General features: G+C 56.8%; 11 protein-coding genes across 11 annotated transcripts; 4 read left to right on the plus strand and 7 right to left on the minus strand.

Annotated features, from left to right (window-relative positions):
* Positions 1–266: 266 nt before the first annotated feature.
* B0H18DRAFT_1123103 (uncharacterized protein) lies at positions 267–952 on the minus strand (the record flags this gene model as incomplete). The annotated part of the gene is made up of 6 exons (XM_048034642.1): positions 267–327; positions 382–441; positions 496–555; positions 610–669; positions 721–836; positions 896–952. The coding sequence occupies 6 exons, from the start codon at positions 950–952 to the stop codon at positions 267–269; spliced, it is 414 nt and encodes a 137-aa protein (XP_047888894.1).
* Positions 953–2,829: 1,877 nt separating this feature from the next.
* On the minus strand, positions 2,830–3,201 carry B0H18DRAFT_957977 (uncharacterized protein; the record flags this gene model as incomplete). The annotated part of the gene is made up of 1 exon (XM_048042646.1): positions 2,830–3,201. One exon carries the CDS (start codon positions 3,199–3,201, stop codon positions 2,830–2,832), a length of 372 nt encoding a protein of 123 aa, XP_047888895.1.
* Positions 3,202–5,646: 2,445 nt separating this feature from the next.
* Positions 5,647–6,452, minus strand: B0H18DRAFT_1214231 (uncharacterized protein; the record flags this gene model as incomplete). The annotated part of the gene is made up of 3 exons (XM_048036568.1): positions 6,411–6,452; positions 6,193–6,351; positions 5,647–6,142 (listed from the first exon to the last, which is right to left on the minus strand). Exons 2-3 carry the CDS (start codon positions 6,267–6,269, stop codon positions 5,647–5,649), a joined length of 573 nt encoding a protein of 190 aa, XP_047888896.1. The 5' UTR covers positions 6,270–6,351; positions 6,411–6,452.
* Positions 6,453–6,839: 387 nt separating this feature from the next.
* On the minus strand, positions 6,840–7,333 carry B0H18DRAFT_1106971 (uncharacterized protein; the record flags this gene model as incomplete). Its single annotated transcript, XM_048032704.1, has 2 exons — positions 6,840–7,026; positions 7,080–7,333. A coding segment is annotated over one exon (163 nt), but the record flags the coding sequence as incomplete, so codon positions are not given.
* Positions 7,334–8,174: 841 nt separating this feature from the next.
* B0H18DRAFT_882875 (uncharacterized protein) lies at positions 8,175–8,786 on the minus strand (the record flags this gene model as incomplete). The annotated part of the gene is made up of 1 exon (XM_048040937.1): positions 8,175–8,786. A coding segment is annotated over one exon (612 nt), but the record flags the coding sequence as incomplete, so codon positions are not given.
* Positions 8,787–10,939: 2,153 nt separating this feature from the next.
* Positions 10,940–11,315, plus strand: B0H18DRAFT_882878 (thioredoxin-like protein; the record flags this gene model as incomplete). Its single annotated transcript, XM_048040938.1, has 2 exons — positions 10,940–11,088; positions 11,144–11,315. 2 exons carry the CDS (start codon positions 10,940–10,942, stop codon positions 11,313–11,315), a joined length of 321 nt encoding a protein of 106 aa, XP_047888899.1.
* Positions 11,316–13,042: 1,727 nt separating this feature from the next.
* On the plus strand, positions 13,043–13,861 carry B0H18DRAFT_1031573 (uncharacterized protein; the record flags this gene model as incomplete). The annotated part of the gene is made up of 3 exons (XM_048030081.1): positions 13,043–13,492; positions 13,580–13,683; positions 13,714–13,861. The coding sequence occupies 3 exons, from the start codon at positions 13,043–13,045 to the stop codon at positions 13,850–13,852; spliced, it is 693 nt and encodes a 230-aa protein (XP_047888900.1). The 3' UTR covers positions 13,853–13,861.
* A 5,311-nt stretch (positions 13,862–19,172) lies between these two features.
* Positions 19,173–21,074, minus strand: B0H18DRAFT_1214234 (NADP-dependent oxidoreductase domain-containing protein). Its single transcript, XM_048036569.1, has 6 exons — positions 20,720–21,074; positions 20,602–20,669; positions 20,527–20,548; positions 20,388–20,468; positions 19,933–20,310; positions 19,173–19,830 (listed from the first exon to the last, which is right to left on the minus strand). The coding sequence occupies exons 1-6, from the start codon at positions 20,752–20,754 to the stop codon at positions 19,578–19,580; spliced, it is 837 nt and encodes a 278-aa protein (XP_047888901.1). The 5' UTR covers positions 20,755–21,074; the 3' UTR covers positions 19,173–19,577.
* Positions 21,075–23,220: 2,146 nt separating this feature from the next.
* B0H18DRAFT_1031587 (uncharacterized protein) lies at positions 23,221–24,004 on the plus strand (the record flags this gene model as incomplete). Its single annotated transcript, XM_048030082.1, has 2 exons — positions 23,221–23,443; positions 23,498–24,004. Coding segments are annotated over 2 exons (632 nt in total), but the record flags the coding sequence as incomplete, so codon positions are not given.
* Positions 24,005–24,755: 751 nt separating this feature from the next.
* B0H18DRAFT_1031591 (uncharacterized protein) lies at positions 24,756–25,273 on the plus strand. The gene is made up of 2 exons (XM_048030083.1): positions 24,756–24,952; positions 25,007–25,273. Exon 2 carries the CDS (start codon positions 25,040–25,042, stop codon positions 25,244–25,246), a length of 207 nt encoding a protein of 68 aa, XP_047888903.1. The 5' UTR covers positions 24,756–24,952; positions 25,007–25,039; the 3' UTR covers positions 25,247–25,273.
* Positions 25,274–25,844: 571 nt separating this feature from the next.
* B0H18DRAFT_1031593 (uncharacterized protein) lies at positions 25,845–26,017 on the minus strand (the record flags this gene model as incomplete). The annotated part of the gene is made up of 1 exon (XM_048030084.1): positions 25,845–26,017. A coding segment is annotated over one exon (173 nt), but the record flags the coding sequence as incomplete, so codon positions are not given.
* Positions 26,018–27,099: the final 1,082 nt, after the last annotated feature.

Consider the following 27,099-nt stretch of genomic DNA (forward strand, 5'->3'; position numbering starts at 1 on the left):
CATGCAGGGGGGGGGATATTGCCTGTGTTCCTAGGAAGGCTCAGATGCCAGTTGTGGTAGTTGAGGCGAGTGGCGGCTGGACGTCGATCGAACAAGGAGGTATCTTACTACGTGCGTAGTAGTAGTCACAAAGGGATGAATATTGAATACATGACCGCGTTAGAATAGCTCCCTGTCGAGGTCATACTCCCGGCGATGAGCTCCTTCCCCGAGCCTGGCACCGCCGTTCTGCCCCGAGCCACCGGGACATACATTGTACGAACTATCTACCAGGGGCCGCCTACCTCCTGCCGAGAGAGGAGGTCGGAGGTATCCTCGGTCGCGCGACTTGTATTGCACGCTCAGCCAGGGGATAAGGATAGATAGTGAGGAACTATTTACCGTGTGGGGCCCCCTACCTCCTGCCGAGAGAGGAGGTCGGAGGTATCCTCGGGCGCGCGACTGTTATTGTATGCTCAGCCAAGGGATAAGGATAAATAGCGAGGAACTATTTACCGTGTGGGGCCTCCTACCTCCTGCCGAGAGAGGAGGTCGGAGGTATCCTCGGGCGCGCGACTGTCATTGTGTGCTCAGCCAGGGGATAAGGATAAATAGCGAGGAACTATTCACCGTGTGGGGCCCCCTACCTCCTGCCGAGAGAGGAGGTCGGAAGTATCCTCGGGCGCGCGACTTTTATTGTATGCTCAGCCAGGGGATAAGGATAAATAGCGAGGGGCTTACATGGCGACCGGGTTAGCGAGCGCAGGAGCAATTGCCACCGCCAAAAGGGCAGCAGAGGCGAGCGTAAAGTAACGCATGATGTCTTGTATGCACTGGGTGGTGGAAGGGACGCGAGGCTGGAGAGGTGCAAGCGGTAAGTGCCATATTCAAACTACCACCGTCGTTGAACACTTACTTCAAGCCGGCACCCTACTCGAAAGGAGAAGAGGAGCTGGGGCATAACGCCAGGCATATCTCTCCTTTTATACGCTGGTATGCGTGGCCACGCCACCGGCCTGCGATCACAGCAGCGATCTAAGACGTCATTACCGTTCATCGCATCAGCTAGGAGCAGCTAGGGTCATTGAGCCCAAATGATGGGAGATTGCATCACGACTAGACTGACTAGAAGTAGTACCTCCTCCTATCTTCGACGATGTCACCCCATCGTGTCTCTACTGTATGTGACGATCATGATGCTGCAGAGAGGCTCGACAGAACAGCCGGTCGATTCAGTCTGGAGACGTCCGGGATATGCGAACGCCCTTCGGTACTTCGTTGAGTCAGTTGGAGGCGAACTTGAAGTCGGGGCCGAGGTAGAAGAGATCAAAAAGGAAATAGGCTCCACAGTTGCATTCAGGTCCATCGCAGGCGTATATGAGGCAGTCTTGATCTCATATTGCTAGCACCGATAGGTACTGTACTAGCTGCGCTGCCACTGCTACCGTGATCATTATTGTTTCACCTCACGCCAGTTACGACGGTGGGTGGACTCCTTGAGTGTCGGTTGTAATGGTGCATGCATGTATATGGCACAACAGTTAACGCCAGTAAGGATCAATCCAAGTCGACGGAGGATATACAAGGGTTAGTAGGTTCAGAGCAAGCTTACCTGTGTCCGTGCCCTCGCCATCGTCTCCGTGTCAACGTACGAGAATCAGCTGGTCCGCGAAATGGAAGCCCCATATCCCGTGGCTCTTGCCCTGTGCCGAACTTGTGCATCTAGTCGCCGGTGGAGTAACAGGAAGAGCGGGTTCGCGCATAACAAGCCATCATATCTGGATAATGACAATTCGCGGTCCATATAGGCTTTCACCAACGCAGCCTGGTGCATATGTGCGTCGCCTTGCTGCTGCGGAGGGGAGTAGACCGGCAAGTTTCACGGGCAAATATGATAACTAGACTAGCCACTGTCAGCACAAGCCTATCGGTGACGTAGGACTGAGGATCTACGTCCCTTTAGGCTCAGCTGCGACATTGTTGCAGCAGTTAGAGCATTCATTTACGGTGGCTGAGTCGATATGATGGGAGATCGCACCATCGTATCACGACTGCATATAGCGACGCCGCAAAGGCTTGAGCTTGAACCATCGCTTGATGCAGTTTGAAGACGTCGAACGTCCGCTAGTACTTCGTTGAGCGAGTCGGCATAGAAGTTGTTGCTGACTCAGAAAAGATCAGAACGAAACAGGCTCAACAGTTGCAACCAGGTCAATCGCAGGCGGATACGAAGCAGTCTTGATCTCATCAGTGGGTGCTGATATGAGATCAAGACTGCTGTTGCTAGAAGGATCACTGTATGACTCACACCAATTAATCACGAAACGTGGTCACAACAGCAGAGAACAGACCAACCTTGACGAAATGCTGCCCACATACAAGCCAAAAGGTCACCGTCGATAGAGACCCTCCACCTCCAATCCATGTCCGAGCAGTAGGCATCCGCTTCGTCGCCGTACACCTGCTATATACGTGCGATTGGGCCTACCCCTTTGAGCGGCGAATCACATGCATGGATTGACTCGTAGTGAACTGTACCACCTTGCCACAGAAAACGTCAGAGGCGTAACTCTGCAGTCAGTGGTACATATCACTTGTACGGTGTCACCCTTCTGGGTGGTGCTGAATAGCGTCCATGACGTTTCCACGTGTGCAGTCCTCCGATTCGTGACGAGTTCACGTAGTGCTTGATCACCCACTTCTGCGTGCCCGTGCTGATAGGAATCTGGCTTCGAACATTGCGGTATCAATGACTCGAACTCGGAGGGGCCATTGCAAAGATCACCTCCAAGCTGCGTCGAGGCGCTTTCCTCCCGTTCACGGCATTCCCCACGACCGGGCTACATCCTCTCAGTCAAGCTCGTCTATCTCGAAGCCGCGGTCGAACAGCTCGCCGTCGAGGTCGTACTCCCGGCGACGGTGACGGGCTCCCGCCCCCCGCCCGGCGCCGGAGTTGTGCCCCGAGCCACCGTTCGGCTGCGGATGAGGCCGACCGTTCGGCCCAGCCCGGTTCGGGGGAGGATTCGTCGCGGCGTGCTGAAGCCTGGCCGCCCCCGCACGCCTGGCCTGCTCCGCCCACTGCGTCTGCGCAGGCTCCCCGGCGTGGTTCTGAGCCGCGGGGCCCGCATGCACGAAACCGTCGCTCATCTTGCGGTCCCGAGGGAGGACGTTGTCGTAGTAGCCGCGCTCCAACAGTCCGTCTTGAAGCTCACGCTCAACCATGGAAGCATCCTCGGTCGCGCGACTGTTATTGCATGCTCAACCATGACATAAGAATAAATGGCGAATGGCTCACGTGGTGACCGGGTGAGCGAGCGCGGGAGCTGTTGCCACCGCCAAAAGGGCAGCAGAAGCGATCGTAGAGTAGCGCACGACGTCTTGTATGCACTGGGGTCGTTACGATGGATTTTGGTGGAAGGGACGTGAATCGTCAAAGAAGAGAGCAAGGCTAGAGGGGTGCAAGGGGTCAACACAACATTCAAACTACCACCGTCGCTGAACACTCACTTGCCCGCAACCTAGTACTCGGTGGGCTCGAGAGGAGAAGAGGAGCTGAGGGATATGGTAGGCTCACCTCTCGTTTTATACGTTGGTATGCGTAGCCGTGGCACGGAAGGGCAAGGACTTGCGATAACGGCAGCGCTTCTTGCAACAGCTCCGTTCATTGTGCTTTGGAGGATCATCGCACTCGGAAGATGGCGGTTCGCGGTACGGAGGTTTTTATGACGCAGCCTGGTGCACTCGATCGCGACCGATATCGCATAGCAACTACTTTGATCTCTGGCGATGCAGATCACCCGAGATCATCCCACCGTATCCCGGCTGTACAGTACAGTGTACATAGCGACTTGAACCGTCGCTCAATGCCGATTGGAGACGTCCTGGATGTGCGAACGTCCGTGGTACATATATACTTCGTTGAGCCGATTGGCAGCGAAGTTGTTGCTGATGCGGAATCAATAAAACAATCAGCTCAACAATTGCAATGGGCCGATGGTGAGGTGATACCTGGTATGATGTTGTGTGTCTGATTGCAGAATAGAAGAGCGTTCGGGATGCCGGCGACAATCTTGGGAATGGATGGGTTCGCTAAGAACGAGGATCCATCTGAGGGAACCGCAGACAAACTGGTCCACATGTTCTTCGCCTGTGCTAGCTCATTGCCCCTTCTCGCTGATACATTCGGCGTCGTACTTGCTTCAGTACCGTCGACCTGAGGGCTATGGTGTGCCTTTCCGAGGAGGCTCGCGAACAGGTCGTCACCGACGGGGATCTTGTATACGCAACGGGGAGACGGGTGGCAGGACTCGGAGGCTCGAGCTGTCGTACTTAGGCGATGAATGTTATCCCGGCCATCATGACGACGTACCATTACAAAGATTACCTTGAAGCGCCATCCTCCCATTCATGCGCATCTGCCACAGTCTCCCAGTCGGTATCGCCCTAGCCAGAATGAGGAGGGGGAGGGCGGGTCCACACTTGTAGGCAGCATCGCCGGCTGGTTACCAGCACGCATGTTCATTGAGCGAGAGGGGTGTTGATGACGACGCAGAGTGCCAGTGCGCGGACTCGTGCCTTTCACCAATAGCAGTGGGCATGAATCATTGAAACCGCGATGCACATTGGGTGAACAGATGGATTCCCGTCAGGTCGCGTCGCTGTCATAGTGGAGAGGAGGGGCGGCGGGCACAGGAGCGAACCGAACGCGTACGTGGCTGAGAGATCGCGTCCCGATCTCGCTATTGCCGCAGTTTGCCCAACTTGAAGGTACATAAGTTGCCTATGTACTTCAGACGCTTGCTGGCTTTTGAAGCTATAAGGTCTGTACGTGGACTGCCGCGGAGACTACGCGACGTCCTCCTCCTCACGCAAAACAACCATTTTATGCGTCGAGTGGGGGGCGCCAAGATCTGATTCATCAAGCCTTCCGCGAGGTCGATTTCGTCCTGTTTCGAGAGGAATCCAGCGGGGAATCACCGTCTGGGCTCCAGACGACTCCGTACGAGAGGTTTCTGGTCTGCGGGATATAGGTTATCGACTGACTCAGAGTGTAAGGTTGCTGGAGGTGGTGGTGAGTCGTCGGTCGTCACAAGTGCGTTAGATCCCGTTCCATAGCGGTAAACGACGCAGCGTAGTGACGGTACAAGAAAAACGACTAGTCTTATGTAAGCTACGAAGTCCGAGCTATCTGCCTTGGGAACCCTAACCCTCGACATCCTTACACAGAGAGAAGGGTCACATAGGGCGGGACGCACCTTTCACGAGTCGCCTCAGCGACTCGGGACAGCAGTTTTTCGGACGCGTCGCTCGACATTGGCAAGAAGATAACTTAATGACCGCTAGATATCTGTGCATGCGCATGAAGTACACTGAACCCAGGCACGCTGCACTCTGAGCAGATGCGTCGCAGCCTGTAATAAGTCTGTAGCACTCGCGACCAGAATCGACATCGTCCCCATTCTTCCGCCAGCTCCATGCTCAAACCACCCCGACCTGGCTATATACCGTTACTGCTCGAGATATTTGGCTTGTATAATGACTTAACATGCATGAGCAACACATCATCAGCTTCCCAGGCACGCATGAGTGAGTCTTCACGTTACAAGTGATACGCAACAATGTACACGATGCGTACAGCAGGCGGAAAGACATCGTAACATTCCCAAATTATGCTAGTACGTCCACTCGGTCAAGCTCGTCTACCTCGAAGCCGCGCCCGAACAGCTCGCCGTCGGGTTCGTACTCCCGGGCAAACCACACATAGTCGCTCCGAGGCTGCTGTCGATGCTTACGAATCGGACGAGTGTTGTTCGGCCAAGGGGAAGGAGAACGAGCGGGCCTCCAAGGTTTGCGTGCCCCCAAATTACGCTCGACTATCTCGTCGTAGTCGCTCCGGCCGCGGTGCTGCGGATGAAGCAGACGAGGATCATACACAGTTGACCTGCTCGGAGTCCCCGCGTACGTTCCCCGATGCTTTCTCTCCTTCCTCAGCGCCTTCCTCAGCGCCTTCACCCTCGGGTGAATCGGCTTAGGCCCCTGAATCTCGAGAGCTACTTTGTCGTCGCGCGCCTCGAAGTCAGAGAGGAAGTCATCGTAGTAGCTGCGCTCCACCAGTCTGTCTTGGAGCCCACGCTCAACAATGGACGCATCAATAGCCGAGCGACTATCATTGCGCGCTCAGCCGCGAGATGAAAATGAATAGCGAGGGCTCACATGGCGATGGGGTGAGCGAACGCGATAGCCGTTGCCGCCACCAAAAGGACAGCAGAGGTGAGCGCACAGTGATGCATAATGTCGTGTTTGCAACACAGATTTAGATCCCACGAAGAATTCAGGTGGAAGGAACGTGAGGCGTCAGAAAAGAGAACGAGGCTAGAGGGGTGCATGGGGTAAGCGCAACATTCAGACTACCGCCGTCGCTGAACACTGACTTGCCGGCAACCTACTCGGTGGGCTCGAAAGAAGAAAAGGAGCTGAAAGATACGGTAGACATATCTCTCCTTTTATACGCTAGTGTGCGTGGCCGTGAACGGGCTTGTGATCTCAGCAACGATTCCATGATATCGCGCCGTTCATCGTCGGATAATTGTGCTTGATGGATCATTGCATTTGGATGATGACGGTTCGCGATACGGAGGATCCTGTGAGGCAGCGTGGTGCATATGCGAATCATTTCCTTGTCGTCGAGTATGAGCGGTGTGCTGCTACGGAGGAGAGCAGACTGGCAGGTTCAACTGCGCTAGCCACGGTTAGCATAAAGCATCGGCAATGTAGACTGAGGAACGGCGTCACTCTATGCTCAACTGCGAAGTAGTGAGGGCATTCATCCATAGTGGTCGAGCCCATATGATGGAAGATTGCATCACAGTTACATTTGAACTTCATTGATCTTTGGCGATGTCGATCACCCCAGAGCACCCCACCGAATTACACCCACCGCATCACGACTGAATATAACGATGTCGCAAACAGGCTTGCAACGGCGCTCGATGCGGTCTGCAGATGTTTTGAATGTGCGAACGTGCGGAAAGCTTCGTGGACCGAGTACTGATACAGAAGAGATCAGAAAGAAATAGTTGCAATGGGCCGGAAACCCTTACGACATGTAAGCTGATGTGCAGAGAAATGACCGTTGGAGATACTCGCAACGGCCTCGGCGACAATCTTCGGAATGAACGGGTTCACTGGGATTCAGGAGAGCCAGCCGAGAGAGTCGTTAACAAGCTGGTCCACGTTGTTCTTCACCTGCGCTAGCTCATCGCCCCGCTTCGCTGATATATTCGGCGTCGTACTTGTTTTGGGACCGTCGACCTGAGGCCCGCGGTGCGCCTTTCCGATGGGGCTCGTAAAGAAGCTGCGCGCATGGCACAGCAAGAAGGGTATCGTACGCACAACTGGGGAAGACGAGCGGCCGGAGGTTCAAGCCGGCGATGAATGTCATCCCAGCAATCACGATGACGACGTACGACAGTCCGATATGCGATTGTATGCGGGACTCCGTGCAGTTGCTGTAGACGCGGGCATGGTCGCATGGTTGCATTGTAACAGGTGTACGCGATCAAGGATCAAGCTCAGGTCTCCCACCAACGAGCATCTCCTGTGGCGGGAGTGAGTCGACCGACGTACATCAGTTCGAAAGATGCAGAAAAGCTCACTCGGTTCGATACGCAGAAGTCCACGGGCTGCCGCGTCTGGTAAGCACCGTCGCACCTCTGCATGATACTCGTCTACACCAGATATGCCCGGCTTGTGGCAGAAGACGAGTTCTCTGGGGTTCAAACGGTCCTGCGTGACAATTTCGGTGAGACGATCCAGTCGCAGTACACGCAGATTCTCTTCGTCCAAGATCTCCTCCTGACTCGAGATCTTCAGCGCCAAGAAAGGCCGCGGTTCGGACGCGAGCTGGGAGAGCATGGGGACGACCCATTCGCCTCGGTCGTGGAAATGCAGACGGAGAGTTCGCAGATTGACATTACTGGTGAGTGTAGGAAATGCACCTTCGTCCCGGAGATCAACGATGAATGGAACCCAGAATATATTGTGTACGCACTGGCATTACTGGCCGGCCAAGACGTGGGACTGGAGCCTAGGACGAGATGCTGGAGCGCGGGACCAACAGCGTCGATTAAATAGTCTGTTCACTGGCTGTAGCTCCTGCCTCCGGATAGATTGGATGTTCAGGGTGGGCAAGGACCTCAGATCGACGATGTCAGCGAGCATGTCGACCAACTCATCATACCATCTGATGTCTGACATGGCCATATGGTGAGCTTTAGGCGTGCGGAGACAGGCCTGAAGGACTCGGGCGAGTAATCCACCGCGGACCACCGGATGGTCCGGCAAATCAGAGTGGTTATGTTGGGAGGGCCGCGGCGGCCAAACGAGTGCAGCGACGGGAGCATATAGCCCCTGATTTCCACCTTCCTCACGTAAACAAACTGACTGAGCGTGGTCAGAGACCACGGCTGGGCGAAGAAGTTAAAGCCACATCGGTTCTCGAGGCGGATGTGCTCGACGTGCGAGAGTTTGCCAACAAAAAGGAGCGGGAAGGCGCGCGTGAGGGTCCACCCTGAGTAGCGGGGCGATATCTGAAGCACCCTTACGGATGAGCAGCAGTCCGCATGTCGAGAGAGGAAACTGGAGAGGGACCATGCCTGCGTGCTGTCGCGAAGGCGGACTTGGCGGAGCAGATTGAGGCGACTGCGTGGGAGCCATGCTCGACAGACGAGTGCACAGGAGAGCAGGGTTGTGCGATCGGGCCAGACGAAGTCGAGGAGATGTTCACACAGCTCAACAGGGAGCTGGGGGGGGGCGTCGTTCAACGAGTCGTGGTGGTGGTGGTGGTAGGAGGACCATCAAGCGATCTACAGTAAGAAGGCACATCAGTATGGTTTCTGAGTGTGGGAAAGGATTGTAGTATGGTCTTGATACTTACGCGGTTTTGAGGCGAGGCTCTGTTCCGCCATGTCCTCAGTCAAGTACTTCATTCTGACCGAAACTAGACAGCCTCTGAACAAGTTCAATTCTGATTCGTCTCGCATCGGCTGCCGAACACACGGGTTACTCCCTTCGCCCCCACAGAGATCCCTCTAAATGACCACACACCGACATGCGAACCACGACCTTCCTTACGGCCCAGTCGATCTCCCCGCGGCGACCTCCTCCAGAATCTACTGCACGCTGATAGTTCCCGAGAGCGGCTTGAAGTCATGCAGCCGCGCAAATTTGAAAAGCGCCTTCAGGGGCGCAGTGCCTCGCGTGGGTGAGGGCGCGGAGAGAGAGAGAGCATGCAGGATGGTCGGCGAGTCAGTACTGGAACTGTGTCCCGCGTTCGCGACAGTATAATCCGCAGCCTTCTGTATCGCGTGCGTCGTACGTCTCGTTCATCCCCAATCCCGATCGTGCGCGCTGTGCCCTCGCCCTGGAGCGCGTACTCGCACTAGAGTGAGCGTCGGACAGACTCGAAGGCGGCGTGTGCGGGTGGTCTTCACAGGTATCATTTGATTTTGCTTCGGACACTGCATCTGGGACGCGACGCTGCACGACGACGACACGTCCGTGGTTGTGCCAAACTCACACCTCATACGGGCCAATTGTTTTCACGTCGTCGTATCTCACAACGTTCATCCTCTCGCAGGGCCAATTCTACTGGCTGAATTATTCGAAGTACTGATGCTAAGAGTCAGTCTTGGGGTGCTCTTTTGATTGCACATGGCCGGCGAGGCCATGATGTTTCTGACAGGCACCAGGAAGCGACGGTAGTGCCGTAGCATGCATATATGCAGGTGAGTTGGTTGACAGCACTAGAGAAACTTCCTGAGCTGACATCACAGTCGCTACTGACGTTTCCTACGCAGTGCTGCTCCATGTATCACATCATCTGCGCCGAGAGGTTCATTTGACCATGAGCATGGTTAATTTGGGCCATATCCGGCTCTTATGACGAGTCTCAGCGTCTCGCGAATAGGAACCACGGAATAGCGGACTCGATGTTCAATCATGACATCCTGCTCGGCCGCAGGCCCTTCACCGTCTCAGCACCTTCCGTTTGATGATGCCTATTCGATAGGTCCGCAGCTCCTCATAAGCCCTCTGCAGTCCGCTGATGTGCGTCTTCTGTAGCTTGCAGAGATTGCGTTGTCAGTACCAGCTACTCGGGCAAGGACCGGCTCGGAGTTCGCGCTGACACTCTCAATCGCTTCGGACGGACATCTCTGTATGGACCATGCACGCAGTCGGGCGAAAAGCTTGTAGGCTACCTTACGGATGGTAGCGTCCCAATGTAACGGTCTGGCTGCGATGCTCTGACGCTGGCGATTGAAAGCCGTTCACTCATATCGGCTTCCGGAATCCCGTAGGTATGTACATCAGCGGTGCGCGTTTTCCTGAAGATACAATCGCTATATTCCCGGGTGTTGCCATACCTTCCCGTATTGCGGGCATAGTGAGTTATCTTGTGCGGACTCAGTCATGACGCGAATGGGTGTGGCTGAAACTCGGTTGGTTATAGGTGGATTGATGCCGAGCCGCGTCAATGTGTTTCGACAATTCAAGCACCAGTGTGCTCTTGCGATGCCGAGTGACCGTTACGGCGCCAACTACAGGTACGTCGACTTGATGGCGCTCAAAAAACGTGTTTGGACAGAACAGGTACTCACCGACTTTTCCCCTGAGTCCCTGCGCAGTGGCGGATGGTGTTTGGGATGTAACTGTCACATTGACACTTGAGGCCTGCACTCCTGGGATGGAAACCTTTGACGAAGTGGCGCAGGGGTGGGTAGGTGGGCTAATGGTGCCGTAGATGCATCCTCACATAAATTGCCTGCAGTGACGTCTCAGCCGAATCCCCCATCCTAGGAACCACTTGGTATATCGATCTGCTGGACAGACGCCATCATTGTCAAACATTCTATCGGGCTACAGACACCCACCTTTGTCTCTTTCTTTCTACGCCTGCACTATGCGGTTCCCCTTTGCGTTTTCTCTCGCGGCATTCTTTGCTTTTCTTTCCACCTCCGCGGCCTCGCAAGTCATTACCTTGACTGCAGTCAACTTTAACTCCGTAGTCAAGCACGAGCCGCTGATCATGGTTGAATTCATTGCCTCGTGGTATGTGAATCTCTCGGCGCAAGGACATCCTCTGACTCTTCTAATCCGTGCTCAGGTGTCCACATTGCCAGACGTTGACTCCCATTTATGAGAGAGCCGCGACAAATTTCCAGGGCACTGCGAAAATTGCAAAGATTGACTGCTCCAAGGCTCCAGAGTCAGAGATCTGTAAGGCCAGCGGCATCCAGGGCTATCCGTACGTAGCTCCACGCTCTCGACTTGCGTAGTTCTTGGATGACACTAGTGGGCTGTCGGCTAGGACGCTATTGATCTACCGCAACGGCCAGCACACGGAGTACAAGAACCAACGAGACGTCGCAGCATTGACTGACGCCATGTTAGCGCACATTCCAAAGTGCGTATGCAGCTATCTTCGTACTCCTCGCGTTCTGATCTCGTCGTGTTCTCCAGGAAGCCTCAACAACCGCTGTCCCGCCCCTCGAGAAGGCGGGTCCTAGGGCGTGCTCACGGTAAGAGGACACGATGAGGCAGAGACGTGGCTGGATCGCGCATATTCCGAGGAGACGGAGACATACGGTGGCATCATGTTCCGAGGTCATTGCGTAGCACAGAGGTAACGAGATACACTCAGTCGTAGCCTTCCATCCCTCCTATCACTCGCGACTGATGATCCTCTTAGTACCATTGTCGTGATGGCTAGTAGTAACGATTTGCCGCCTCGCAGGTTTGAGCGAGGTGAAGACAATGAAGACACTTCTGCCGTGCTATGCGTATGAGGCATGCGCGAATGCGTTCACGCCGAGCCTGGTCGTGCAATCCGGACGCTCCCGCGAAAGGACTCTCCCGCGCAGACCGCACTGAATGGACGTCCACCTCCAGACGCAGCCGCATCTGCAGCTGATTCTGCACAAATGCAAAGTCATTCTCCCTGTGCAAAACTGCCATCGCAAGTGCTAGTGATCAGTGAAGCTGACGAATGTCAGTCTTGGGGAGGTATCAGCTTACCTTAGCCTGGCCAACATGCCCGTCGCCTGTTGAGATCGGTTTGTCTTCGAGGAGAGTCAGCCGTCCTAATAGAAGTGGCTCGCGATTCAGTGACCTGACCTTTAAAACGGACTACAAGCCAGTCCAACGGACGCTGTCAGCAGCAGGCGCATCTTCGAAGAAGACACCACCTAGGGAATGACTCGGTACGGTGCGCTCGGCCACGATTCTCCTCAAGACTACACTGCGAATGATCGGCCTTGAGTCTTTGAAGATGCAGTGAGAGGTTGGACGTACCTTTGCTGTTCCCCAGTACGACCAAGGTCCTGCTGCAGCTGCCTAGTCGCGTCTTCAGGCAGCTACGAGCATATCCTGCGTACCGATCATCGTCCTCCCCGAGAACCGCGCGTCGTCCCAAGGCATTCGAGTGCGCTGTCTCGCCTGCTTATCGTTGGTCATGATAAGATCCTATCACGGCCAGTAGTAAGCGGACACACGAGCCTCGGTGGGTGAGCGGATCCTTGTTTCGGATGGCTGCTGCGCTACCAGTTGGCCGCGGTCGGGCTGGCCACAGCTAGCATACGGGCTGGGGTACTACCTGATTAAGAGGAATGTCAGCGGTGAGAGACTGGGCCGATCAGCCTGAGGTTGCGTCTCCGAGGGGTGTAGCATATTTCGCAACCCCCCGTTGACACATTGGCAACATAACAAGTTGACTGGTGGATGCGGCGCATGACGTACACTGAATCCAGCGACGCTACAGCCCTAGCAGACGCGCCGTTGCCTGTAATCAGTCTGTACCCACTCGCGACGTCCCAATTCTCCCGGCAGTTCCGTGTTCAAACCACTCCGACTGCTCGAGATGCTGGCTTATACCATGGCGTTGCATGCATGAGCAACACTCAAAAGATCAAGCATGCGTGAGTGAGTCTTCACGTTACGATTCACATTACAAGTGGTACGCAATAAAAAGAACTCAATGCGTACAACAGGCACGAAATACATCGGGATGGCCCCACGATCATGCTCGTACGTCCGCTCAGTCAAGCTCATCTATCTCAAATCCGCGTTCGAACAGCTCGCCGTCGACGTCGTACTCCCGGGCAAACCACTCATTGTCGCCCCGGGGTCGCGGGTAGTAAGGAGTAGCGGGCCGAGGGGGCGCCCAAGGCCTGGGCGCGGGAGGGGGAGGGGTAACGGGACGAGGGGGACGAGGGGGCTGCCTGCGTGCCTCCAGGTCACGCGCGACTATGTCGTAGTAGTCGCTTCGGGGTCGCGGACGAGGATCAGGGCCTGGGTGAAGGGGAGGAGGACCAATGGGTCGCTTAGGCCCCTTGCGTCCCGGCAGGTCACGCTCGACTATCTCGTCGCTCCGGGCGCGGTTCGGATGCGGATGAGACGGACGAGGCCCAGAATCGGCGTGTCGAGCTTGGCCGCTCGGCAAATGCACGTCCGGACGGTGAGGCTTGGGCTTGCCCGCGTTCTTCTTTATGTTTGCGGCCATTTGCTTAGCCGCACGGTCAGCGGGGTTGCGGCGCGCCTCTAGGTCGCGAGACGCGAGGCCATCGTAGTAGCCGCGGTCCACCAATCCGTCCTGGAGCTCGCGCTCAATTATGGAGGCATCCTCGGTCGCGCGACTGTGATTGTATGGTCAGCTATGACATAAGAATCAACAGCGAGGGGCTCACATGGTGACCGGGTGAGCGAGCGCGGGAGCAGCTGCCGCCGCCAAAAGGACAGCGGAGGCGAGCGTAGAGTAACGCATGATGTCGTGTATGCACTGGGGTCGTTACGATGGACTTCGGTGGAAGGAACGTGAGTCGTCAAACAAAACAAAAAAAAGAGCGAGGCTGGAGGGGGTCAAGGGGTAAGTGCACATTCGAACTACCATTGTCGCGGAACACTCACCTGCCGGCAACCTACTCGGTGGGCTCGAAGGAGAAGAAGAGCTGAGGGATCTGTGAGGCGCAGCTCTCCCTTTATACGCCAGCATTTCCGGACTTGGAATAACAGCAGCGAAGACAAGCTTGTCATGTGCCGTTTATTCAATTTTTCACCCGCTCGGATCATCGTGCTTGACAGTTTTTGGCTTCAAGTTGACAGGCTTTGACAGGCTTGACAGATCGTCGCTTCCTGATGGTGGCGCAGACGCTTCGACTTGCATCGCATGGTGGCGCTCCAACTTGCGCCGCAGCCTGGTGCACGTGAGCCATTCACTCGTCGTCGAGTATGAGTGGCCTGCTGCTGCAGACTGGCGGGACGATAACTCGACTAGCCACTGCCGGCACAAAGCATCGGGGATGTAGACTGGGGAATGACGTCAGCGTCGCTGTGCCGTGATGCGGAGATTGCATCGCAATCACCTTCACCTTTGGCGATCTGTCGATCACCACCCACTGCACAGCCACCGCAACACGACTGCGTAGGATATACTGGGATATATAACGATCAGAAAACGGTGCCGCAAAGGCTTGGTAGAGACGTAGCTTGCTGCAGTCTGCTGCAGACGTCTCGGGCGAGGCACAGTAGGATGGGTGACGCACCTCTCATCGCCTAGGCAACAGTACTTGCTAGTTGTGATCTGACGATCGGAGCCACGATGACGCGCGGAAGCTGTGCATGCATCCTCACGTAAGGCTTTCTCGTGAGCGTCCTTGGGTAAGTACCGAGGAGACATCATCGACAGACGCAAATCGTCGTGGAAGTTGCCGCTGAAGATGACGGACAGCCGCTGAGTCACCGATCGGGCAAGGATCTCCTCAGCCACAGGGCGTCGACCACTGACACGTCGCCTGCCCTATGAAGTAGCTACGGCATCTACTAATTGCACTCGAGTACCTAGTGTATTCACACCCACAGCCACGCGGCGGCTTAAGATCAACGTGTACTTGGGTGCGGTAAAGCAAACTGTCGAGTATTCACACACTCGATGGAATAATGGGACTCGACGCCAGACGCAACTCCTCGGTCGACACACGGAGGCCACCAATGACCGTCCAGTTGCGAGGCTCAACCGCACGCAGGCCATTCACAGCTGGAAGTGCTCACAAGCAAGACGACTGTCCCGCTCCAGAAGCATCCCAGCGGGGGATGGCCGTTCACCCGCGCCGTGTCAGGGGTCGTTGCAAGTCCGTCTGCATCCCATTGTGCGACTGCACGGTTCCGCGCAACTTGTAGATTCCTCCCAAACGTCGCCGCATTAGCTGGGCACCTCGCAGTCGAGTACGTCCAATGCTTACCTCAAGCTGCACATTTTGAGTCCTGCGCCGCACACCCGCCGGCCGTGCCACCATCGCAGAAACGAATATCGACCGATATCGACGGGCGTGTCGCAGCGCGTCCGGATGCTTGAAATGGGCGGGAGTTCCGGCTACGGGGAATGCCCGACGGACCAAGCACGGCCGGCGCACATGAGGTCTGACGACCCTCGCACGCGATAAAGAAAATGGATGGAAGGGGTGGAGCAGCCTTGGCCGCCATGGTCATCGCATCCGCGTTTGAATGCCGCTGTGCGACTGCACCGGTGCGCAGTCCCTGTGGATCCCTTCCGACCGGTGGCGCGTAAGTTCGAGCTCCTCGCAATTGAGTACGACCGAAACTCACCTCAAACTGCACATTTTTAATCCTCCACAGCGCGGGTACGCACCCTGCCACCATCGCAAGAACGGAGTGCACATGATCCCAAAGGGCTGGACCGCGGCGCGTGCGGGTGCCTGGAGAGGATGTAGAGTCGGGCTCGGGAGGATCCCTGATGGTCCATGGTCCCCCGACGCAGGTCCGCTCGTACGGCCCCGCGGCCGCGATGAACGTCGGCGGCAGGCGTGGATCAACCCTCGCGTCCCTTGTCGCTTACCGCGCGGGCTAGTTGCGCGCGCTTGCGGTGCACGCGCAGCCGGAGGCGGGGCCGTGGCCGATGGCTACGCGGGCATTCTGAGGCCTGCGGGGTAGCTCGTCGCGTCAGGCTTGACGATCATAGAGGTGGTAGAATGGGGAAGGGGACGTACGCAGTCGAGTGCGTGACTGAAAGTGGCGGAGGAAGCTCTTACCCCTTGCGCTCTCGTTGAAGTGGGCGTTGCCTGTTGGTGTAGGAGGAATGGTAACGGGGGGCTGATGGAGAGGTGCGGTTGTCTGAGGCGAGGCATCGTCGAGCTGTGTGGTTGAGATGCAAGCTCGGTGGGAGTGTCTGCGGTATTTATACCTGGGCTGGCGACCCGCGGGCATTGTTCCTCGGGCCAAAGCGTGATATGGTGACAACGGGTGGCTTTATGGGGCGACGACCTGATTTGGATTGGATCGCCTTCGGTTGTCAGGGCCCGCGACACTACGTGGCATTGTCAGCCCAATTGCGCTAACCGTCATGGGGGAACCAACGGGTCAATCAACTGCTCAATTTTGCTTACTGAGTCCGCAGCCACACAAGGGATGTTCGAACTGGACGAAAGAGTGCTTGCTGCGGTAGCGAACCTCCCAGCTGACCAGCAATCGCCCCTAGGCCCATACGCGGCGAGAGACGGTATGCCACGTCCACGATTGTTCGTCCGAAAAGGAAACCCAGTCGTGTCGTTGCCACGCATCCAGGAGGCAGGAGTGGCAAACGCTTTGACACATGGCGCACCGATCGCGACGCTTGGAAATGGCCACCTGTGGTTCCAATTGCCATGCGTCCTTGTTCTCTGACCCCTGCGTGGCGCCCTGAACGTATAAATACGGTCTCGCTCTCTATCGTTTCCCCACGCCCCTTCGCACTTCGACCTAAGCTCACCTCGCTGAGCACACCCACCATCATGCGACCGCCCGTCGCCCATCGACTTGCCGCATCCCAGACTGCGTTTGTCTCGCATGTTACCATTCCTCCTAACCACTCCGCGGAGCGACCTCCGCGCCCTTCGCGCAGACTTTGATTCCGCGCATTACGCACTACGGGGGTTTCTGATGACCCAGCGCAGCGTCGGCGGCGCTACTCTCGTACGTGAGTGTCCCCAACCTCGTTCGCCCCGTAGAAACAAGCGACTCACGACGTGCTCTCTTGCGCTACAGATACGTCACCGAAGACGTGCGCGAACCATCCGTAGCCACAACGAGGGAATTTGAGGGGGATATGAAGGCGCCTCCAAACAAGTAGGCCCTGCACCCACTCAGCCCCCCCTACCCAGAACGGACGCCGGAGCCTCGCTATTCGCCCGCGAGGATGACGACCCATTGCCATCACCGGTACACCGGGCCCTACATCGGACCCTGCCCCGGGTCATGACAGTCTCAGAGGCAGAGCGGGACACTAGTAGCGAGGACATGCGCACGTACCGACTTCGCCCTGGACTCATACGATGTGAAAGACTACCCGTAAATGACGCATGCTCCTACTAGGCACGGCGCCGCGGCGCCGGCGTTCAGCCTCGACTTGAGGATGGCACGGCAGACAAACCAGCGCAATAGGACCTGGCGGGATGCGGGCAAGCCCGTGCACGCCTCTCCGCCAGGGGATCCGCTGGGACGGCATAGAGAAGCACACGGATGGTCTTCCGAGTTGCATGATCCCTCCGGGAGAGTCCTCCTGCGATGGGCATGTGAGTCGCGAGGCGTATTGCGTTTACACTGCGAGGCTGCGAGACCCGGGTCGACCGGTGCCGGAGGACGACTGCGGGAGGCGGGGGCGACGCCGCGTGAATGACTCTGACGCAAAGATGGAATGAGTGTCTATGCTATAGCGGCAAGAATGGGTGGGTTATGATGGTACGCACGTATGGCTCGTCGCTGCCACCGACGCCGCGCTGTCGCGTCTGTGGCTGAGAGATCTCCCCCCGATCTCAACCTTCCTCCGCTGCCGTCGTCCATCCCGCGCCCAACCATCGCGAGCGCTCCCTCGCTGTCACGCCACGTCTTGTCCGTTTATCTCGCATTAGCGTACCAACGGGAGTTGCTGAAAATCTACGCCTTGGCTATATGCTCAATCCCGAGTACACAGCTGAGTTGGCGGGAGATGCAGGGAGCTTAATAGATAGTGCTTGGACCATATTGGCCTGGAGGTGAGTTTCACTACAATCCATTTGGCTGCGTCTACTAGCTTATGAGCAATACGTCGCGTCCATCGGGCTCGGGGCGTGTGCGCGCGAGGCAAGCATTGCTGAGACGATCGCCACTCCCATTGTTGTCCCTCCCGCGCCTGCATTATGCGCCCAACGTCCCGCAGCGTATAAATACCCCTTCTGCGCCGCTACCCACATGCAGAAACCGCATATTCACCTCTCCGACACACTCTTCGCTCACTCCTTGTCATGTCGTCCCGCTTGCGAGTCGGTAGCGGTCGTCGCTCGACGCAGCCCTTGGCCCTCTCTTCATCATGCGTGTCGCGTTCCCTTCGGGCGTCACCACTCCTCCTAACCACCTCTACCGAACCTCGCAAGGGTATTCACGTCGGTGAATGGCGCTACACCGCCTCCGCCCCTCCTTTGCAAATCACTCACCATCTGCTTGGCGCCGCGGCGATTGTACGTCCCTTCTTCCGTAGTCTGCTCTGCCGGGATTGACTTGCAGCTGCTGTAGACCTGTCCCAGTCGCGTACAAGTGTATGTGTCGCGCTGCCCAGCTCCCGTGAACGCGCCCACGTACGTCGTTCCTCGAATCATGGGTTCGTGCTCACCTGCAGCTGCAGAGCCACTCGGTGTCGACAACCGGCCGAAGAGCGCCCGTTACCTGCTTACCACCGGAGACCCTAACCACAACAACCCTCGCCGTCAAGCTCTCGAGGTCCGACTTGCGTTGGGGCCACTCAAGTAGTCAACAGGTCAATGCTGGCCCACAACAGCTCGAATGGCCCACCCGTGAGGTGCTCACGCACACGGACGACGTTCTCGAAGTCGAAGTCGGGCGGCGGCCACCATTGAGCTTCGGAAGGACGGGCTGCGGAGGTCATCGACTATGAACTGTGGGCTCCGCACTGCGGACGGTCGTTGTGACACACGACGTGGCCGCTGAGGCTTCCTAGGCTTCGCTGCTATGTCCAGCGACAATGGCCGCGGGTAGGCTTCGACACCCCGTGGGTACGACCGACAATGCGCGCGGCATAGCGACGCATGGATGGGGTGGCCATTCGACTGGTGCGCATTGCGCGGGGGAGTCCTCTCGCGCGAAGCGTAGTGGTCGTGTGAGCTGCGTCTGTCCGTGGAGGACGTGGCTGGAGACGAACACGTTGAAGGGTCGTTCGACTGATGTCGCTGTTCGCTACGGTATACAAACCCTCGCATGATATTGTACGTCACCTATACCTCGGACGGTAGAGGTGCGACAATGGCTGATTCTCTGGAGCTGCCCCAAGGACCATAACATGACGTTCGCATAGAAGCAGAGAGACGGGAGCTCGACCGAGGTTCAGCTCCTGCTGCAGGCATGAATCAACGAGAGAAACCACGCTACAGACCTGAGGGCAGCGATGGGCCGTACACGAACCAACCATATAAGCTACAAAACATCGACTCAGCTCACACTTACTATCGTACATACGCAACAGACTTCTCGCCCTCCCTCCACGAGTCCCCGAAGCCCAGCCTTCACGGACCCCACACCAATTTTACGACTTCCCTCACCGCGCCACCCTGCAGCTCCTCCTCAAGATCGATCTCCGCGGCAGCGACGTCCTCCCGCATATGCTCAACGCTCGTCGTCCCCGAGAGCGGCGTGACACCGTGCATCTGCGCGAGCCTGAAGAGCGACTGCGCGGGCGTGCAGTGCTTTGCGTGGGCGACGGCGCGGAGCGAAGGGTGCGCGAGGAGCGAGGGCGAGCCGGAGAGGGTCCAGAATGATCTATAGTGTAGACGGTGAGTCCCGAGCCGCATATCAACAATTCCAAGGAGCGGGAAGAGTCGACTGGCGACTGGGAGATCCGGGAGGAGAGCGGACACTCACTGGTACTGGATCCCGCGCTCGCGACAGTACCGACACACCTCCCTGTCCCACGCGTTCCCCTCGAACCACCTGTTCTGCACGACCTGCACGCGGCGCCCGGTCTCCCGCTCGAGCTGCTCGAGCACGCGCACGTCGTACGTGTTGCTCATCCCGATCGTGTGCACGGTGCCTTCGTCCTGCAGCGCGACCAGTGCGCGCCACGCAGTTACGGTGTCCGCCACGCGCGAGAGCGGCGAGTGCAGGAGGAGGCTGTCGAGGTAGGTCGTGCGCAGGTTCCGGAGCGAGTTTTGGACAGAGGTTTGAATCTGGGTGGGGATGGGGTCGCTCGGGTTGTAGGGGAGCGGTTTGGAGCGGTCTTGACCGCCGAGAGAGGTGAACCTGTGAGTGAGAGTGAGTTCGCAGGGTGAGAGGGAGGTTTCGGAACGAGGGGGAGGCTCGTGAGATGGGAGGCTCACTTTGTCTGGATGAAGAGGTCCTCGCGCCTGATGCCGTGCTGGTTCTGCAGGATTTCGAGCGCCTCGCCCACGAGTTCTTCGCTAAGCAGAGACTAATTGTCAGCTGTGGTTCTGTTCTCTCCATAATAGGCCTGTTTACTTGTAGTGCTTTGGCTGACCAGCTACCGTATCGCGTCGATGCGTGTTGAGAGACGAAATATGAACAGGTGCGTACCGGTGTCGATGGCACGGAAGCCATTGAGGACCGCGTTGACGACGAGCTCAGTAGTGCGCTCCTTCTTCCTGAAGTCCTCTACGTCAATCCGGAACGAGCTAGCAGCCGCAGCACATACCACGCAGTGCCGTAAATGATCTTTGCGGTGGTCATCGCAGCCGACGCAGCTTCAGAGTGATCGTACGAATGAGCGCGTTAGAGACGACTGTGCATGCTCTGAGACTGCGGTTGACGGTGGGGGTGTGTCGCAGCAGAGCCTGGAGGACGCGGCGGTGGCTGATACGGCGGATGACGTCGTTGGGTCCTCGTGACCCATACCCATCTACCGGACTTGCGAGCGCCTTCAAATTCTCAGGCTGAACGTTGGATACGCATGCGTTGGCGCGGTGCATGAGAGGTCCAGTCACGATGGTGGCTGGTGTACTGGCATGAACGTTTGCGCAAATGACGGAGCTGGCGGAAGCGCAGGAAAGAGGCACCGCCGGGACGCGAGTCGCGACAGTCACCGTGACAGACTGCGACGCGCCTGTGGCGTGGGATATGGACACGTACGTTGCAAGCGCTGACTGGACTCCTCTCGAGCTGACGAACCATTATATAGTCCTCGTCTCTGGATGAAGACTGCCACGTAGCCAAAATTGTAAGGGACACTTTGTTCCTATTCTTGTGGGTATCTCTACGATATCGCATGTATTGTGGTATATTCCCTGCTGGTGTGACGTCTAGCTGCTATCTGATATCACTGACATCGTCGGCACCTCAGAAACACACTACACATGCTCAGGCCTCATACGTCCTCTCCGCAAGTACCAGACACACGATTACCGACAGCAATGAGACCAAAATCTGCGCAAGTAGACGTTCGAATTGGCCAGCATGAATGCTTTCGTCAGAGCAATCGCTCCCTCTTACTCTTCCTGCTACTCTGACAGCGACTAGATGCATAAATCCGGTACAGAGTAACACCTGCCGCACATTCCCGTGAAACAGTGTTTCAGGGCAAGAGCCCCGGGGTACGGCGATTCCATTTCGCAGACCGATTGATCCTCGTACGTTGACAATGACACGGAGATGATGGCGATGCCCGGCTGAGTGGCCCTTTGACCTCGTGCAAGAACAATTTTGACCTTGCTCGCGGCCAAAGGCTTGCTCACGCTTACAGCCGGCCCGACCTACTAACCCTTGTGTAGCGTCCGTCGATTTGTATCGATCCTTCCTGGTACTGCTTACTTATTACTGTGGTAATAGACACGCATGCTATGCACCATTACAACCGACGCTCAAGAGGTTCGTCTACTCACCATCCGTGAGGTGAAACAATGATCCCGCTAACAGTGGCACTGCAACCAGTACAGTACTGAATGGTATCAGCAATATGAGATCAAGACTGCCTCATATGCGCCTGCGATGGACCTGATTGTTACTGTTGAGCCTATTTCCTTCTTGATTCCTTCTGCATCGGCGACGACTTCGCCTCCAACTGGCTCAACGAAGTACTTACCGAAGGACGTTCGCATATCCAGGACGTCCCCAGATTGACTCGAGCGGCTCTTCTGTCAAGCCCCTGCAGCATCGTCACATACAGTGGTGACACGGTGGGGTGATCGGGGTTGATCGACATCGTCGAAGATCGAAGCAGTCGTGATGCAATCTCCCATCATATGGGCTTCGGATGGATGCTCTCACTCTGCAAGAGCATCGCAGCTGAGAACAGAACGATGAGTACCGAGTCGTCCCCCACTGTACATCACCGGAGCTTTGTGCTGACAATGGATAGTCTGGTTATTATTTGACTGTGAAAGCCGCCAGTCTGCTCCCCTCTGCAACAGCAGGCCGCTGCTCATACTCGACGGGTAAATTGTGCATATATGCAACAGGCTGCGTCCGTCGTGAATCGCCATCATCCAAATGCGATGACTTGTCACATAAGCACAACGACCCTAGCTGATGCGATGAACGGTCTTAGATCGCTGCTGTGATCGCAAGCCGGTGGCGCGGCCGCGCATACCAGTGTATAAGAGGAGAGTTATGCCTGCCGTATCCCTCAGCTCATCTTCTTAATTTCGAGCCCACCGAGTAGGTTGCCGGCAAGTGAGTGTTCAGCGACGGTGTGGTTTTAATGTTGCACTTACTCCTTGCCCTCGTCCAGCCTCGCTGTCTTTTTTGACGACTCACGTTCTTTCCACAATCCTTCGTAACGACCCCAGTGCTTACAGGACATCATGCGTTACTCTACGCTCTCCTCTGCTGTCCTTCTGGCGGCGGCAACTGCTCCTGCACTCGCTTGCCCGGTCACTATGTAAGTCCCTCACTATTTATTCTTGTCTCATGGCTAAGGATACAACAACAGTCGCGCGACCGCGAGTGCCTCCATAGTTGAGCGTGAGCTCCAAGATGCACTGGTTGAGCGTAGCTACTACGACGACCTCGTCTCTCGAAACCTCGAGGCGCGTAGTTCAATGACTGGACAGGAGCGCGCCGCGTCGGTGCTTGGGAAGATGAAGAAGGGCCAGAGCGGTTCACGTAACAGTCCAATGGCAATGACTGAACAGGAGCGCGCCGCGTCGGTGCTTGGGAAGATGAAGAAGGGCCCGAGCGGTTCACGTAACAGTCCAACGCCAATGACTGAACAGGAGCGCGCCGCGTCGGTGCTTGGGAAGATGAAGAAGGGCCGGGGCGGTTCACTTGAGTCCTCTGGGACGCCTCATCCGCACGCGGGTTCGAGCAGCTCAGCTCAGCAATCCAGACCTGGGAGTCCGCCTCTGATAAGACCCACGCCGATCCGCCCTCAGACAGCCGGGTCCCATCCCCGGGGGTATGACCTCGACGGCGAGCTGTTCATGTGAGCCCCTCGCCATACAATCTTATTATCTGATGACCGAGCATGCAATAACAGTCGGACGACCGAGGATGCCTCCATGGTTGAGCGTGAGCTCCTCGACGGACTGGTGGAGCGCGGCTACTACGACGACCTCCTCTCTCGGGACCTCGAGGCGCGCAACAACGCTGATCCGGAATCGCCTCACCAGCGCGCCGAGAGGGAGGCCAGGGAGCATGCGCAGAGGGCTCCGCAGAGAAACGCGCAGTACATGCAGGCAGCGGGGGAAACACTTTTTCACTTCGCGCAGCATGGATACCCGGGCCAGAGTAGGGGGCCTTATCCGCCTGAGCCTCATCCGTGGATCGGTCGCACGGGACAGCACGGCGGCGCCGGGCATGGGGCGGGAGCCCAACATCATCCCCGGGATTATGACCTCGACGGCGAGTTGCTCGAGCGTGACTTCGAGGCATATGAGCTTGATTGAGTGGACGTAGCATAATCATGGGGCAGTTACGATATCTCTGCGCCTGTCGTACGCGTCATGTACATTGTTGCGTCCATAGTGGGAATCGTAACGTGAAGACTCGCTCATGCGTGCTCGGGACTTTGAGGATCAGTTATTGAAACGTTGCTCATGAATCGCCGTGCATGTCAAACATCCCGAGCAGTAACTATATATGGCCCGGTGGGAGTGGTCATGAGTGCACGTCGAGGATGGGAACCATTCTAGATGCGATTAGCAACAGGCCGCGACGCGTCTTGGGCATGTACGTCGCTTCGTCTCTCCAGACATCGTTACTCATGTAGGTTCGCGCTTATGTTTAGGGACACATCGGTGTCACTCTTATCCAGAGGAGGCAATGCATGTCCGGAGCGGCATCCGCTTCTGAGATCTGAGGTTCCAGTAAATGAAACTCTCGAACTGCCTTGGAGCATACAGGCTGTACACGCGCGACGCGATCCTCAAACGCCTACTCCAGCACTTAGTCACAATCACATATTATTGCAGGCAGGATGACTCGTACAATAGTGGATGTTGAGAATAACGGTGAAAGCCTGCATGAATGCCAACGGCGCTGAACCTGAGGCTGGGTGAGTGCGCCGGCGGTCGAGGTCGGCTTCCGTGAACGACGAGCGTAGAGCGTATGCGAGAGGGCGTCGCTGCCGCGGAGATCGATTTTGAGCACTCGGAGGAGTTGAATAACGGCGCAGCGAAAGAGGTCGTGAAGTTGCAACTTGGTGCGGGGTCTGTGACTGAGGGCGGGCTTCGCAACCGGGGAGAGGAGAGGGAGGGTGAGAAGTCTGCTACGTGTGTACGATAGTAAGTATGAGCAGAATCAGTGTTTTGGAGCTTATATATGATTGAACCGTGTATGGATCGCCGTCCTGTGGAGTGAGCGAATTCTGCTGTTAATTCATGCCTGTTGCCGGAGCTGAACGATGAACTTCGGTCGAGATCCCGTCTCTGCACGCAAACAGAATGATATTGTGCCTGATGGAAGCAGCTTGACCATCATACCTGGACCGTCCCTGCCACCCGAGAGGGTGATTCGTAATGCATGCGCACTGCATGTGAGGGCTTACCAGTAGTAACATCAGTTAGGCGACGTCTTCGACATGCCCGTCTCCAGTCCCATCCTCCACGAACAGGCGCAATCGTACGATCCCCACGCTTCGCGCGAGAGGGATCCCCCCGCGCAAGGCGCACCAGTCGAAGGGCTACCCCATCCATCTGTCGCTAAGCCGCGCGCATTGTCGGTCGTAGCCACGGGGCATCGACGCCTATACCCGGCCGTCGTCGCCGGTCATAACAGCAAAGCCTAGGCAGCCTGAACGGCCACGTCGAGTGCCATAACGTCCGCTACTTATACGCAGCCATGAGCCCACAGCGAGCCCACAGCTCGAGGATCGATGGTGGCCGCCCGACTTCGACTTCAACTACGTCGTCCGTGTGCGTGCGCGCCCCGCGGGCGAGCCTTTCGGGCTGTTGAACGTTGAGAGCCAATGTTGACCCGTGCACTACTTGAGTGGCCAGCGCGACTTGGCCCTGGAGAGATTGACGGCGAACGGCTGTTGCTGGTAGCCTCTTCGGTGGTGAGCTGATGACAGGCGTTCTTCGGCCAGATGTTGACGCCGAGCGGTTCTATACGTGCGTACGAGTCCGCGATTTGAGGAACGTGAAAAGTCTACAGCACCTATAAGTCACTTTCGGTGGAGCGGCCTACGGGAAGAGGAGGACATACCAATGTCAGGGCGTTGCGCAGATGGTGTGCAAGTTTCGAAGGAGGTTTGCAAGCAGTGTGGCACCATTACCCGACAGTAGAAACCTTCGAGAAGTTCGGTGAAATGTGGTCAGGAGGAACGGCCTGAACAGAGCACCACAGGGCCGCCGCGTGGTAGAGAGAGGATCAAGGAATGCCTCGGGTGCGCAAAGAGAGGGGCGGAGAGGAGGGTATGCAGTTCCCTCGGGTGGGTAGCGGTGCGGGATGGGTGTTTATACGGCCTGGTGGACATTGGATGCACAACGCAGGCGCGAGAGACAACAACAGGAGTGGCGACCGTCTCAGCGGTGCTTGCCGCGCACGCACGAGGCATGAGTGGCGGATACGGTCGATGCGTGTTCCCATCGACCTGTCATTGACCATACGCATACTGGGACAATGATCGTGGAACTCACCGCCGGGCTAATATGTTCCAAGCTCGCATCTCCCCCCGAGTCCCTGCTCACTGGCAGCCGTCACGGTATACCGGGGATCACGCATATAGAAAAAAACTTGCGTTGGCCGGGAGAGTCGACGGTGCAATGCCGAATGATTCTGAATCGGTAGCGGTGAGCAAGGGTTTGACATGGACGGCGAGCCACGGCCGAAGGATGAGATCGGGGAGCGATCTCTCAGCCACAGACGCGTCGGTCACTGGCCTCAGCCACCGCGCCGTCATGTCCTCAAGCTTAACCTCAAGGCTGCGACAGACCACTACCGCTCCCTGGCACTCTTTCGTACGATCGCTCTGACGTGGAGTTGCTGCGATCATTACCGCAACGATCATTGACGGCACTGCGTGGTATGTGTTGCAAGTGCTACTACGTCGTCGCCGGGCCCATTGACGTGGAGGACTCGAGGAAGAAGGAGCGCACTGCCACTGACCTACATAGTCGTTAGCGCGATCCTCAATTGCCTCCGACACTGGTACGCACCTGTTCATCTCTTGATTCTGTGGTTTCGTCTCTCACCACGCCTCATCGACGCGCCGTCCAGACAAAGCACTACAAGACAAAGCACTACAGGTAAGTATAATTGCTTTGGGAATTCTTGAATTCCCCGCCGAAAATTTCCCGCTCTTCGCAGCGGAGGACTCGTAGGCGAAGCGCTCGACATATACAGAAACAACACGGCATCAAGCATGAGGGAGGAGGACCTTTGGATCTGGAGCCCTGGGCACAGTGAGCCTCACAAATGACACTCCTCCAACCCTTTTCTTACGACCCAGGTTAACCTCGCTCGGCGACCAAGACCGATCTAAAACCCTCCCCATGCAGCCAGAGCGACATCATCCCCACCCAGATTCACGCCTCCGTCGAAAGCTCGCTCCATAACCTGCACACGACCTACCTCGACAACTTCCTTCTGCACTCGCCGCTCTCGGGCCCGGCGCCCGGCGCGCACCGCGCGTCGCGC

This window comes from Fomitopsis serialis (genome assembly GCF_022376445.1).
Source record: "Fomitopsis serialis strain Sig1Antser10 chromosome Unknown B0H18scaffold_90, whole genome shotgun sequence".
NCBI classification, from domain to species: Eukaryota; Fungi; Basidiomycota; class Agaricomycetes; order Polyporales; family Fomitopsidaceae; genus Fomitopsis; species Fomitopsis serialis.

Bases quoted from the DNA above. Each gene is read 5' to 3' on its own strand.
- B0H18DRAFT_1214234 (XM_048036569.1), bottom strand. From the start codon at position 20,754: ATGACCACCGCAAAGATCATTTACGGCACTGCGTG. The intron at 20,670-20,719 runs GTATGTGCTGCG...AGAGGACTTCAG, and splicing joins ATCATTTACGGCACTGCGTG to GAAGAAGGAGCGCACTACTG. The intron at 20,469-20,526 runs GTAAACAGGCCT...GTCTCTGCTTAG, and splicing joins GGTCAGCCAAAGCACTACAA to CGAAGAACTCGTGGGCGAGG.
- B0H18DRAFT_1031591 (XM_048030083.1), top strand. From the start codon at position 25,040: ATGCCCGTCTCCAGTCCCATCCTCCACGAACAGGCGCAATCGTACGAT.